The 14,955-nt window shown below is 37.1% G+C and overlaps 1 protein-coding gene across 2 annotated transcripts in view; it reads right to left on the bottom strand.

The window, feature by feature from the left end:
* The window catches only part of LOC133663175 (ephrin type-A receptor 3-like), a 52,295-nt gene extending 39,263 nt beyond the window's left edge, over positions 1-13,032 (bottom strand). For both annotated transcript variants that reach the window (XM_062067455.1, XM_062067454.1), the window contains exon 1: positions 11,240-13,032. In XM_062067455.1, coding sequence (XP_061923439.1) covers positions 11,240-11,320 — 81 coding nt within the window. In that variant the 5' untranslated portion in view covers positions 11,321-13,032. The remainder of the gene's footprint in view (positions 1-11,239) is intronic.
* Positions 13,033-14,955: the final 1,923 nt, after the last annotated feature.

Here is a 14,955-nt window from a genome sequence, read left to right as displayed (position 1 = left end):
TTTTTGTATGTTACAATCTCATTCCAGAATGGAATACATTCATTTTCGTCCTCAAAATTCTACACACAATACCCCATAATGACAATGTGAAAAGTTTAAACAATTGGCTAATTCATTGAACTTTAACAAAGCACATGTACATAAGTATTGACAGCCTTCGCTCAGTACTTAGTTGATGCACCTTTGGCAGCGATTCAAGCCCCGAGTCTGAGATTGAGACACCCATCTTTGGGCACCTTCTCTCCATCCTCTTTGCAGCACCTCTCAAGCTCCACCAGGTTGGATAGATGGGACACCATGGTTTCGATCCAGGATGTCTCTGTACATTGCCGCATTCATCTTTCCCTCTATCCTGACTGGTATCCCAGTTTCTGGCATCTTTTTAAACACGATGAGACAAGTTTGACTCATTCCTCTCTGCAGCACCTCTCGAGCTCCGCCAGGTTGGATGGGGAGGGTTGGTTTCCATCCAGGATGTCTCTGTGCATTGCCGCATTCATCTTTCCCTCTATCCTGACTGGTATCCCAGTTTCTGGCATCTTTTTAAACACGATGAGACGAGTTTGACTCATTCCTCTCTGAAGCACCTCTCAAGCTCCGCCAGGTTGGATGGGGAGGGTTGGTTTTCATCAAGGATGTCTCTGTACATTGCTGCATTCATATTTCCCTCTATCCTGACTGGTATCCCAGTTTCTGGCATCTTTTTAAACACGATGAGACGAGTTTGACTCATTCCTCTCTGCAGCACCTCTCGAGCTCCGCCAGGTTGGATGGGGAGCGTTGGTTTTCATCCAGGATGTCTCTGTGCATTGCTGCATTCATCTTTCCCTCTATCCTGACTGGTATCCCAGTTTCTGGCATCTTTTTAAACACGATGAGACGAGTTTGACTCATTCCTCTCTGCAGCACCTCTCGAGCTCCGCCAGGTTGGATGGGGAGGGTTGGTTTTCATCCAGGATGTCTCTGCACATTGCTGTATTCATCTTTCCCTCTATCCTAACTGGTATCCCAGTTCCTGGCATCTTTTTTAAACACAATGAACCGAGTTTGACCCATTCCTCTCTGCAGCACCTCTCAAGCTCCGCCAGGTTGGATAGATGGGACACCATGGTTTCGATCCAGGATGTCTCTGTACATTGCCGCATTCATCTTTCCCTCTATCCTGACTGGTATCCCAGTTTCTGGCATCTTTTTAAACACGATGACACAAGTTTGACCCATTCCTCTCTGCAGCACCTCTCGAGCTCCGCCAGGTTGGATGGGGAGGGTTGGTTTCCATCCAGGATGTCTCTGTGCATTGCCGCATTCATCTTTCCCTCTATCCTGACTGGTATCCCAGTTTCTGGCATCTTTTTAAACACGATGAGACGAGTTTGACTCATTCCTCTCTGAAGCACCTCTCAAGCTCCGCCAGGTTGGATGGGGAGGGTTGGTTTTCATCAAGGATGTCTCTGTACATTGCTGCATTCATATTTCCCTCTATCCTGACTGGTATCCCAGTTTCTGGCATCTTTTTAAACACGATGAGACGAGTTTGACTCATTCCTCTCTGCAGCACCTCTCGAGCTCCGCCAGGTTGGATGGGGAGCGTTGGTTTTCATCCAGGATGTCTCTGTGCATTGCTGCATTCATCTTTCCCTCTATCCTGACTGGTATCCCAGTTTCTGGCATCTTTTTAAACACGATGAGACGAGTTTGACTCATTCCTCTCTGCAGCACCTCTCGAGCTCCGCCAGGTTGGATGGGGAGGGTTGGTTTTCATCCAGGATGTCTCTGCACATTGCTGTATTCATCTTTCCCTCTATCCTAACTGGTATCCCAGTTCCTGGCATCTTTTTTAAACACAATGAACCGAGTTTGACCCATTCCTCTCTGCAGCACCTCTCAAGCTCCGCCAGGTTGGATGGGGAGTGTTGGTTTTCATCCAGGATGTCTCTGTACATTGCTGCATTCATTTTTCCCTCTATCCTGACTGGTATCCCAGTTCCTGGCATCTTTTTAAACACGATGACACTAGTTTGACCCATTCCTCTCTGCAGCCCCTTCTCGAGCTCCGCCAGGTTGGATGGGGAGCGTTGGTTTCCATACAGGATGTCTCTGTACATTTCTGCATTCATCTTTCCCTTTATCCTTATAGTGTGTATATAAAACGTTGACAGAGGCTTTTAAAGCGTTTTATTGGCGGAATACAGAAACTCCCCTTAGCTCAATTGTGCGCTGACTTTTGCTAGTGATTATTTATGATTTAGAATGCATTAAACAAAACAAAAAAACATTTGTGTTCTTGTCTTATATAAGGATTGTGAATGATATAAGACTAAAAAAGGAATAAACATATATAAATTTGGAAGACTTTGGACTTTTTTTAAATTCAGGAAAGTTTTTTTGAGGTCAGAGTCGACATTTGCTGAAAGGTTCAAGTCAGAGTCACACAATAAATACACTGTCATCCATTCGTCATAGCAGGAAAACATGTTTGCAACGTTTTATGAGTACCGTTTTTTATATTTGAGCAAAAAGAGCAAAATACGTAAATATTCCATGGTCATTCGAACGTTTCTACATTACATATATACTTAAAGTGTGTATAAAAAACGTTGATGGAGGCTTTTTGGCGTTGTTTTAAGCGTTTTATCGGCGGAATAGAGTAGCTCCCACTAGTTCAATTGTGCGCTGACTTTTGCTAGCGAGTATTTATGAGTTAGAATGCATAAAACAAGAAAAAAAACATTTGTGTTCCTGTCTTATAATAATAATAATAATAATAATATATTTTATTTGTAAAAAAAAACACTTTACATTGAGTAAACAACCTCAAAGTGCTACAGTGTATTAAAAAAATAAATTAAAAAAATAAAAATATATAAAAAATAAATACAAATAAAAACCAGAACAGCAAAATAGCTAAAACTAAACTAAACTATATGTTATATATATATGAAGTGAAGTGAAGTGAAGTGAATTACATTTATATAGCGCTTTTTCTCAAGTGACTCAAAGCGCTTTACATTGCGAAACCCAATATCTAAGTTACATTTAAACCAGTGTGGGTGGCACTGGGAGCAGGTGGGTGAAGTGTCTTGCCCAAGGACACGACGGCAGTGACTAGGATGGCGGAAGCGGGGATCGAACCTGCAACCCTCAAGTTGCTGGCACGGCCGCTCTACCAACCGAGCTATACCGCCCCATATATATATATATATATATATATATATATATATATATATATATATATACAATTGTTTAAAAATAAGGGTTTTTAAGCCTTTTTTAAAAGCCTCCACAGTCTGTGGTGCCCTCAGGTGGTCAGGGAGAGCGTTCCACAGACTGGGAGCGGCGTAGCTTTGTCCTTGGAGGTTGGAGGAGGTTAGCCTGTCCGGAGCGGAGGTGTCGTGTGGAGGATTTGGGGGTGAGTAGTTTATTTGATGGATTGTGAATGACAGAAGACTAAAAAAGGAACAACAATGTATGAATTTGGAAGACTTTGGACTTTTTTTAAATGCAGGAAAAAAAATTTGAGGTCAGAGTCGACATTTGCTAAAAGGTTGAAGTCAGAGTCACACAATAAATACACTGTCATCCATTCGTCATAGCAGGGAAACATGTTTTATGAGTATTTTTACATTTGTTTGTGATTTGCTGCTGAGCTGGAGAGGAACACAAATGCGGGAAGTTTGTCACGCAAAGGCAGAGAGGGCAGGCTATTTTAGCAGCGCTTTAGTGGGAATGTTGTGTCTGTGTTTGTCAGGGCACATCAATCCAAGTTGGAAAAGAAGTCACTTTTTGTTTGTTTATAAACCCGGACGTGACCCTCTCATTTTGGACGGGAGCGGTTAGCGGCCAGACCACCTGGCACGGTCACTTCAAAGCCTGCGTGTGCTATATAACGCCCCACCTGAGGATGGGTATGCGTGCGTGTGACACGTCCAGAGATGGAGCGCAGGCTCCTGGCTGCAGGCCAGCAAAACAAGCGCTCCTCCTCCGTGATGCAGAGCAGACATGTGGAAAAAGGTCTCCGACACGAGTCCACCAGCTTTGATGTCACTGTTATGACTCGGCTCTCATGCTTTGGCTAATTCCAGCCAGGCGGGTCCACTCCTTTTTTGTAAGTAGCGGCCACGCGGTCAAAATAGGGAAGAAAAAAAGTTCCTCCCGGCATGATGAGTAAGTCCAAGTGATGAGAGAGGTCGGTTGATGGTTGAAAACCGGGCACAACACACCCTATGGACCAGGAGGATTTACAGAAAGTCTGAAAAGCGATTGGTAGTTAAGTAAAACAACTGGACGAACGAGTGACGTCTGCCTTCCTCGCAATGGCGTATAAAGGGTATGACAACTCAAAATCTGTATCGGAAAGTATGTGATCAACATTGCTGATGAATGTCTTTTTATTGACAACAAACACTCATATCCTATTCATTTTTAGTGCCCCGGATGACAAGCGACTAGCAGCTAATTGTGTGTCTCCATACACATGAGCCAATAATAGTTAACTGCATTTCGTAGTATCTTGAGTATCATTTGTGTGAATGTCGACACATTCACACTTATAAGATTCTACACCAAAAAATAATCTATTTATTTATCATTATTATTAGTAGTATTATTATTATTTATTGTATTATTATTATTATTATTATTATTATTATTATTATTATTATAGTTTTTACTTCTTCTCACTCCTTTTCGGATATGTTTACATTAATGTTAATTTTCATTTCTTGTTTCTTTTTGCTTTTTATTATTACTATTATTATTATTATTATTATTATTGTTTTTGTTATTCATTCTTGAATGGCTTTTTTGTTGTTTTTTGCAAAATGTGTTTGTTTTTGTTTTGTCTACATATTCGAAATAAAAATGAAAGAAAGAAAGAAAGAAAGAAATGATTATTATTATTATTATTATTATTATTATTATTATTATTATTATAATTATTATTATGTGTGAATGTCCAACCAAACATTCACACAACAAATATTATACACTAAAAAATTATCTATTTATTATAGTTATTGTTACTTTATTATTACTATAATTATAAGTGTGAATGTCAAAGCATTCACACTTAAAATAGTGTACACCAAACAATCATATTGTATTATTATTATTATTACTATGACTATTAGTATGATTATTATTATGATGATGATGATTATTATTATTATTATTATTATTATTATTATTATTATTATTATTATTATTATTATATGTGTGAATGTCCAACATTCACACATATAAGATTATACACCAAAAATGCATACATTTATAATTATGTTTAATATTATTATGATTATTATGATTATTATTATTTGTGAATGTCCAAGCATTCACATATATAAGATTCTACACCAAAAAAATAATCTATTTATTATTATGATGATTATTATTATTATTATCATTATTATTATTATTATTATTATTATTATTATTATTATTATTATTATTATTATTATTATTATTATTATTATTATGTATGAATGTCAAAGCATTCACACTTCTTCTACACCAAAAAAAAACATATATTATTATTATTATTATCATATATGTGAAAGTTGGACATTCAAACATATAAGATTCTACACCAAAAAATCATCTATTTATTATTGTTATTATTATTATTATTATTGTGTGAATGTCGAATCATTTACACTTATAAGATTATATACCAAAAACTCATCTATTTATTATTATTATTATTATTATCATTGTGTGAATGTCGAATCATTTATACCTATACAATTGTATACCAAAAACTCATCTATTTTTTATAATTATTATTATTATTATTAATAATATCATTATTTTCATTATTATTATTATTATTATTATTATTATTATTATTATTATTATTATTATGTGTGAATGTCAAAGCATTCACACTTATAAGATTCTACACACAAAAAAAACATATATTAATATTCATATTATTAATATTATTATTATTATTATTATTATTATTATTATATGTGTGAATGTTGGACATTCACACATATAAGATTCTACACCAAAAAATAATTTATATATTATTTGTATTATATCATTATTATTATTGTGTGAAAGTCGAATCATTTACACTTATAAGATTATATACCAAAAAATAATATATACATATTTTTTTATTTATTATTATTATTATTATTGTGTGTGAATGTCAAAGCATTCACACTTATAAGAGTCTACACCAAAAAAATAATCTATTAGTATTATTATTAGTATTATTAATATTAATCTTATTACTATTATAATTATTATTATGATTATTGTAAGTGTGAATGTCCAAACATTCACACTTATAAGATTCTACACCAAAAATCCTCTATTTATTATTATTATTCCGACAGATAAAATTGCCAGAGGTCACATCCCACAGTTTATATGCGATTGGAACCCTTCGAGTATCAAAACCATCGGCTCGACCGGGAATCGTGAGCTCTCCAAAAAAAAAATAATAATAATAAATATCCCGGACTATCCATAATTTGCGGTTTTCCAGGAAATGCTGCCCATTGAAAATGAACGGGCCATTTTTCAAACTTACACAATTGCAACATTTCTGAACGGATTGGAACTGTTCCACCATCCACACGCTCCACCCACCTTGGACAATCAAACCACCATTTTCCAACTTCAAAAACATTCCAGGAATTCCCAGAATTCGCGGTTTTCCAAAGCCCTAATTTCACCTCATCCTAGAACGTTTTCACAGTCCACAGTTTTCAACCATTTTTGACCATTGCACCTTCAAAACATTCCTCCGAGTTGGGACAACTTTTTTTTTTACAAATTCCTGGTTTTCCTGAAATTCCAGGAATTCCGAAATACCAGTTCAAATTCAAACGGATGTAATATTTACATATTTTGCTCATTTGAAGCATACGGTGGTGTATTAATTTCACAGAAGCATTACAACGTTTGCGTTTTCCTACAACAACAACAAGACTACTAATCATGGCAGACTTGATGAGAGACTACAAAGACTAATTTGGGACAAATGATGATCCAGAAACTTCTATTTTTGAACCTGAATATAAGGAGGATCAAACATATAATACAAACATGCTGTAAATGTATATTTAAAGTAGTAACATTCATTATAACATGTAATATATACATGATTTAAGTATATATGTCATGTAGTAACATTCATAATAACATGTAATATATACATGATGTAAGTATATATGTAATGTAGTAACATTCATAATAACATGTAATATATACATGATGTAAGTATATATGTCATGTAGTAACATTCATAATAACATGTAATATATACATGATGTAAGTATATATGTCATGTAGAAACATTCATAATAACATGTAATATATACATGATGTAAGTATTTATGTCATGTGGTAACATTCATAATAACATGTAATATATACATGATGTAAGTATATATGTCATGTAGTAACATTCATAATAACATGTAATATATACATGATGTAAGTATATATGTCATGTAGTAACATTCATAATAACATGTAATATATACATGATGTAAGTATATATGTCATGTAGTAACATTCATAATAACATGTAATATATACATGATGTAAGTATATATGTCATGTAGTAACATTCATAATAACATGTAATATATACATGATGTAAGTATATATGTCATGTAGTAACATTCATAATAACAGGTAATATATACATGATGTAAGTATATATGTAGTATCTAGTAACATTCATATTAACATGTAATTTTTACATATTTTGCTAATTTTAAGCATACGCCGGCGTATTAATTTCACAGACGCTTAACAACGTTCACTTTTCCTTAACAACAACAACACTACTAATCATGGCAAAGACTACTTTGGGACAAATTATGTTCCAGAAACTTCTATTTTTGAGCCTGAGTATAAGGAGGATTATCTACAAGTTTTGGAAGCAGCTTTAGTCCAACACTAAGCATCATGTAGCAGCATTGCTAAGTGCTAAACAAGATATACAAACATAATAATAAACAATCACTTACTGTACAATGTCTGCTCTCACTGGGATAAAGACTGATGTTTGTATATTCCTGTTTAGATGAGGAAATCATCGTAATTCTTACGCAGTTTGTCTCGTTGCGTCTTTCTCGCCACAACCTTCTACTATCCAGGTGAGAGGCACGATTTATCATCTAGAGTTCACTTTCACCGACTCAGAGGCGATGCAGCAGCTCAATATGTCAACATGGTGAGTCAGCTCTCTAAAAATAGTCCGTCTGCGTATGCGCTCATAATAACAACATGGCTGATACTCGGCTGACGAGCCACGTGGTAAGCAAAGTCACCGCTGCGAATGTCTTCACCGCGTTCCGTTTTGACATTGACTGGAGAAAGAAGGCATCACGTCACGGTTTGAAATAAGACATGTGGGACGCGGGCTCACCTTACCTCGCTTAACCTCAATTATGTTTAGGTCTTTTCCCGCCGCGGGTCTTTCCCCACACTTGTGAGGTTTCATTGACCCGCGGTGAATTCAAATTAGCAGCAGCAAACCTGCATGTGTTTGTTCGCCCAAGACAGGCTAAAAGTTAAAGAAGGTAATTATTAAATGTGGTGTGTGCGTAACGGGACGTCACTTTTGGGCACGGAGACGTCACGCTGTCAGCGGTTTATAATAATATTTCAACAGAACAGAAACAAAAACAAGACTGGGTTGGTGCATCAATTCTGCAGGGGAGCAATGATGTAGTTTCGCTATGATGCTTTTCTCCTTATTAATTAGCCCGTGTAGCATCAACATGACTTTGATGAGTAAATCACCAATAATATCTGATTTATGACTTTCAACACAAGTATTGTAAGTAGGGATGTCCGATAATGGCTTTTTGCCGATATCCGATATTCCGATATTGTCCAACTCTTTAATTACCGATACCGATATCAACCGATACCGATACTGATATATACAGTTGTGGAATTAACACATTATTATGCCTAATTTGGACAACCAGGTATGGTGAAGATAAGGTCCTTTTTTAAAAAAATTAATAAAATAAAATAAGATAAATAAATTAAAAACATTTTCTTGAATAAAAAAGAAAGTAAAACAATATAAAATCAGTTACATAGAAACTAGTAATGAATGAAAATGAGTAAAATTAACTGTTAAAGGTTAGTACTATTAGTGGAGCAGCAGCACGCACAATCATGTGTGCTTACGGACTGTATCCCTTGCAGACTGTATTGATATATATTGATATATAATGTAGGAAGCAGAATATTAATAACAGAAAGAAACAACCCTTTTGTGTGAATGAGTGTAAATGGGGGAGGGAGGTTTTTTGGGTTGGTGCACTAATTGTAAGTGTATCTTGTGTTTTTTATGTTGATTTAATTTAAAAAAAAAAAAAAAAAAACGATACCGATAATAAAAAAAACGATACCGATCATTTTCGATATTACATTTTAAAGCATTTATCGGCCGATAATATCGGACAGCTCTAATTGTAAGGTTAAAACATTTTTGTATTTTTATTTAATACCGAACGCTTATGTATGGTCACAATCTATAAAACCCGAATACATGAGGTGTCAATTTTTTTTTTTTTTTAGAGTAATCATTATTATTTGTCACGATTATTTAAATTTTTATTTTTTAGTAACGATTCTTAATCGATTCAAATATCGAAATTCAATTTTTTTATAATTTTTTTCTCATTCTGTCCTGTCCAGCCACTCAGATTTATCATATAGTTGATGTGGATCAAGGGTCCCCAAACTACAACCCGCCATTGTCCAAAATCCGGCCCGCGGGAAGTCCCAAGTTGAAAAAAACAACAACATTTGTATTCCTTTTTTTTTTTTTTTTTTTTTTTTTACCTCAATCACAATGTAAACAAATGCCATGGGTGGATCCACTGTAATGATACCAAGTACAACAGCGTATATAGGTGATACTACTGTGATTACATCAATATTTTTTATCATTACAAAATCTTTTTTATTTATCTATTTATTCATATTATGTTCATAAACTCAGGAAATATGTCCCTGGACACATGTTAACTTCAATTATGAACCAAAAAACTGAAGAATAAGTGAATATTACATTTGAACAGAAGTGTAGATAGAACATGTTAAAACAGAAAATAAGCAGATATTACGAGTTGGAAAAAAACAAACATTTGTATTTATTTATTTATTTTATTTTATTTTTTTTAGCTCAATCACAATGTAAACAAATGCCATGGGTGGATCCACTGTAATGATACCAAGTACAACAGCGTATTTAGGCGATACTACTGTGATTACATTAATATTTTGTATCATCACAAAATCTTTTTTATTTATTTATTTATTCATATTATGTTCATAAACTCAGGAAATATGTCCCTGGACACATGATAACTTAAATTATGAATCAACAAACTGAAGAATAAGTGAATATTACATTTGAACAAAAGTGTAGATAGAACATGTTAAAACAGAAAATAAGCAGGTATTAACAGTAAATGAACAAGTAGATTAATAATTTATTTTTTACAGTTTGTCCCACATAATGTAGACAAAATAATAGGTAGATAAATGACACAATATGTAGGTGTATGGTGTAGTAATAAGTGTGACCAGTAGATGGCAGTCACACATTAGGGATACGTGTCAACTGCAGGTTGACGCCTGTTCCAAAAATGACGCTAGCAAGTACCAGTAAGCAAGCAACACCAAAACGTTGATGTTTCATTTAGAAAATAAAACATTACACATGGTTCCCAAAAATCTGTCAAAATGTTTTAGTACGACTTGGGTAAGCTACGAAGCCGCACCGCTTGATGGATTATCGGAGCATTATGGCTACCATAGTCAGACGTACTGTGCTTCATTATAAATGACACAATATGTTACTGCATAGGTCAGCAGACTAATTTGGAGTCTTTGTTTGTTTACTTACTACTAAAAGACAAGTTGTCTAGTATGTTCACTATTTTATTTAAAATTGCAATAATATTACATATGTTTAATGTACCGGTACCCTAAGATTTTTTATTAAAATAAAGCCAATAATTAAATTTTTTTGAGGTCCCCTTTATTTAGAAAACTATCGAAAAGTATAGGAATACATTTTGGTACCGGTACTAATACATTGGTATCGAAACAACCCTTGTTTGTATCATTAAATGTAGAGTTGAAATAAAGAGTGAATTGCAATATATTTCAGACGAGTTATGAAGTAATCATGATGTAAATCCTGGCACAAGTGGTCTGTAGTGAATAATTCCCGACACGCACTTACCCTCAAAAAGCTGTCCAGTGAGCCATTCTCCATGTATTCTGTGACGATCATAACAGGCTTGCCTGCAAAAGAAGGATACATTTGAATTATTGGTCAAATTCTACAGTAAATAGGACTTCTGTTTATATATCACACACTTCTGGCTCTCAGCCAAGGCGAAGGCTTCCCCTCCCTCTCCCGTATCTCTTCCGCTTTGCTCTTTGTCTTGTCATTGTATTCTAAGAGCTTCTTTTCCAAAATCTATAACATGGAATTAATAAGTTGGTTTCTCAACTCAACTGACAGGATTTCTCCACCAGAAGCTCAGGTTGAGGTAGACCTCACAGTCCTGCTGGGTACATACTCTTGGGGAGAAGTGGAGAGTCCTGTGCCTGGCCTTTTATTTCCATCAAATACATTGAACATACCTATTTGGAACTGTAATAACAGGCAATCTGCTGACCTGATCGAGCTTTACTCTGGTATGTCCACAAATTGGGAAGACAATGGCAAACGTTCAAAGAACCCAAAGGCTGCCCGTGGTGATGGATGGGACGGGCAGAGGTGTGGGCACTCAGACTTTTGATCATTTCTCAATTGAATCGCGAATTAGATAACATCTAGGAGAGGCTCTATGATCAATTTGAGAGCCAGAACGGACAACCTGAGCAGACAAACCAAAACGGTCCTTCATAATCCTACGATTCGGCTTCGTCTGCATCGTCATGCTGTAAACACCCCAGTAATCGAGACGAGACGTAACAAACTCAACTGACAGGATTTCTCCACCAGAAGCTCAGGTTGAGGTAGACCTCACAGTCCTGCTGGGTACATACTCTTGGGGAGAAGTGGAGAGTCCTGTGCCTGGCCTTTTATTTCCATCAAATACATTGAACATACCTATTTGGAACTGTAATAACAGGCCATCTGCTGATCTGATCGAGCTTTACTCTGGTCTGTCCACAAATTCGGAAGACAATGGCAAACGTTCAAGGAGCCCAAAGGCTGCCCGTGGTGATGGATGGGTCGGGCAGGGGTGTGGGCAGATGTTATCTAATTGAATCGCAAATTAGATAACATCTTGGAGAGGCTCTATGATCAATTTGAGAGCCAGAACGGACAACCAGAGCAGACAAACCAAAACGGTCCTTCATAATCCTACGATTCGGCTTCGTCTGCATCGTCATGCTGTAAACACCCCAGTAATCGAGACGAGACGTAACGAACGCAGGAAAAATGATCTCAGCGTCACTGGTGGACAAAAGGGGACAAATGTTAGCGATATTACGGATATGAAAGGAAGCCGTTTTAGTAACACTCTTAATGTGTGACTCAATCGAGAGAGTTGGGTTGAAGATAGTACCGAGAGTCTTTACCGAGTCGCCTGGTGTATTTGGTTGGTTGTGGTATCATCAAATAGGTGTCGGTGTCTAGCAGGACCGATAATCAGCATTTCAGTTTTATTAGCGTTGAGTTGCAAAAAGATAGCGGACATCCATTGTTTAATTTCATTAAGACACGCCTCCAGCTGACTACAATCCGGCGTGTTGGTCAGCTTAAGGGGCATGTAGAGTTGGCGGTCAAGTATCGGATAGGATAGGATAGGATAGGATAAGCTGTGATGAGATGGTGACTTGTCCAGGGTGTACCCTGCCTTCCGCCCGATTGTAGCTGAGATATAATCCAGTGCCCCCCGCGACCCAGAAGGGAATAAGCGGTAAAAAATGGATGAATGGAGGATAGGACTTTATTGTCATTGCAACAAGTATAACGAAACTATGTTTTCAGCACAAACCCCTTTGAAGATTAGACAAACAAACGGTGTACAGGGTTACAGAACAGGAACGCTGATGGGTCGCAACGAGGCGCCCCGTAAAAGGTGGGGAAAAGGTAAAACGCTGGGGAAGAAGATGAGTAAATACAATCTAGACTGGGCTCCTAAGGGGGCCGAGTATGGAGTGGAAAAAAAACTCCATGCCATGCACACATAAACATGGGGGGGAGTTGGGGCCCTGGAGGTCGACTGCTGCTATGAAGCGCTGCCAGCCATCCATCACCCCGAAGGGGAATCAAGCGGTGGTGAAGGCGTGGGCTGGGGGAGAGGGGGGGGGGGGTGTATGTATATGCCCATTGTCTTGGGTGTGTTGATGTAGTGTCCATAGGCCTGGGGCCGTTCTGCATGCAAGCAAAAGTTCGACTCCGGTGTCGTTGAGAAGGGATATACTGATACGTTACCACTGTAGGTGTCAATAGTATCGACGTCTGGATCGATCACCCCTATAAAATGCTACTTGGAAGAAACTGCTGCAGGGCCAAGAACCGAACCCTGTGGAACTCCGCACGTTACCTTAACATAGTCCGAGGTCACATTGTTACGGGAGACGCACCGCATCCTGTCAGTAAAATAGTAGTTTAACCAAGACAAGGCTAAGTCTGACATACCAATACATGTTTTGATATGCTCTAATAAAATATTAGAAGCAGCAAGATGGATGACGCATCAGAAAATATCGTTAGCAATAGATCATTAGTCACTTTTCGAGGGCTGTCTCTGTAGAGTGATTTTGCCCTGAAACTGGACTGAAAGGGTTCACAGAGATTGTTAGACGCTAAGTGTTCATTTAGCAATTTGTTTCGAGGATTTTCGAGATAAAGGGAAGGTGGGACACCGGCCGGTTAGTTTACCATGAGCAGAGGACGAATAAGCGCTTTTTTGAATGCTCGGGTGTTGGAATAATCATGTATATATATTATCACACAACTTTAGTATTGCTATAGTTATTAGCTATTGTGCTTAAGCTGTACTTTTTCTATCTGTGCAAGGACAAAAACTTCTTGTCTGAGGGGTGGCCTCAGCCGCAGATGTTATCCTTGTTTTAGCCCGCTAACAGCCAAGAACGTCACGCAGATAAGACGACAGCACGCAGACGAAGCAGAGACAAGGAATCGCAAGGCCCCCAGCACATTCCGTGACGTAATGTGCGTCCTGGACCTGCTTTGCATAATATATGTGACCACTCCTTTTTGAGGCGGTCTCAGTGATGTTGACCTGAATAAATAGAGGGACGCGGGAGCTGTACTTTAGCGCGTAGGGCGAGACTGTGACTAAGTGTGCAGCTCCATGCGTTCTCCTCATGAGCTAAATTGAACTCTGTCTCTGCATGGCACTCCCTGGTTTCACTCACTCAAACATTTCCCATTGACGGCCAAGACTGACAAATCAAAGGATGCGAGGCTAGTTTTCACCTTTAAACCGATACGATACAGATTTTTTTCAAAGTACTAGAAATGCGTGTGAATGCCGAAAGAGCGAAGTGGAACTAAAATGCTAACAGTTAACACGCTGGCCAGATGGTGTTAAGTAACAAAAAAATCTGAGCAAATTAGGTTAAAAAAAATAGCAGCACTATACTTACATGCTAACAATAGCATGCGTCTAGTTAGCATTAGCAGAAGACCAACATATATGGCATCGAGGTGTATACCTGCTAAATCAGCTATAAAAGCTAACATGCTAATGTTAGCATACAACTCTATAACATGCATCAAACACCAAAATATATTATTCAGAGGTGTGTACCTAAATTAAAAAAAAAAAAATGCTAGTATGCTAATGTTAGCAAGCATCAAGTGCCAAAATATGACTCAAGATTATTGCTACAAAATGTGCTAAAAAATGCTAGCATACTAACGTTAGCATGCTAACAGGTACAGTTTGTCAAGTAACAAAATGATTG

The sequence above is a fragment of the Entelurus aequoreus genome, linkage group LG13 (assembly GCF_033978785.1).
Source record: "Entelurus aequoreus isolate RoL-2023_Sb linkage group LG13, RoL_Eaeq_v1.1, whole genome shotgun sequence".
Classification (NCBI taxonomy): Eukaryota; Metazoa; Chordata; class Actinopteri; order Syngnathiformes; family Syngnathidae; genus Entelurus; species Entelurus aequoreus.
Note: the sequence above shows the minus strand (reverse complement) of the source record. Positions and strands in the feature narration are given on the sequence as shown.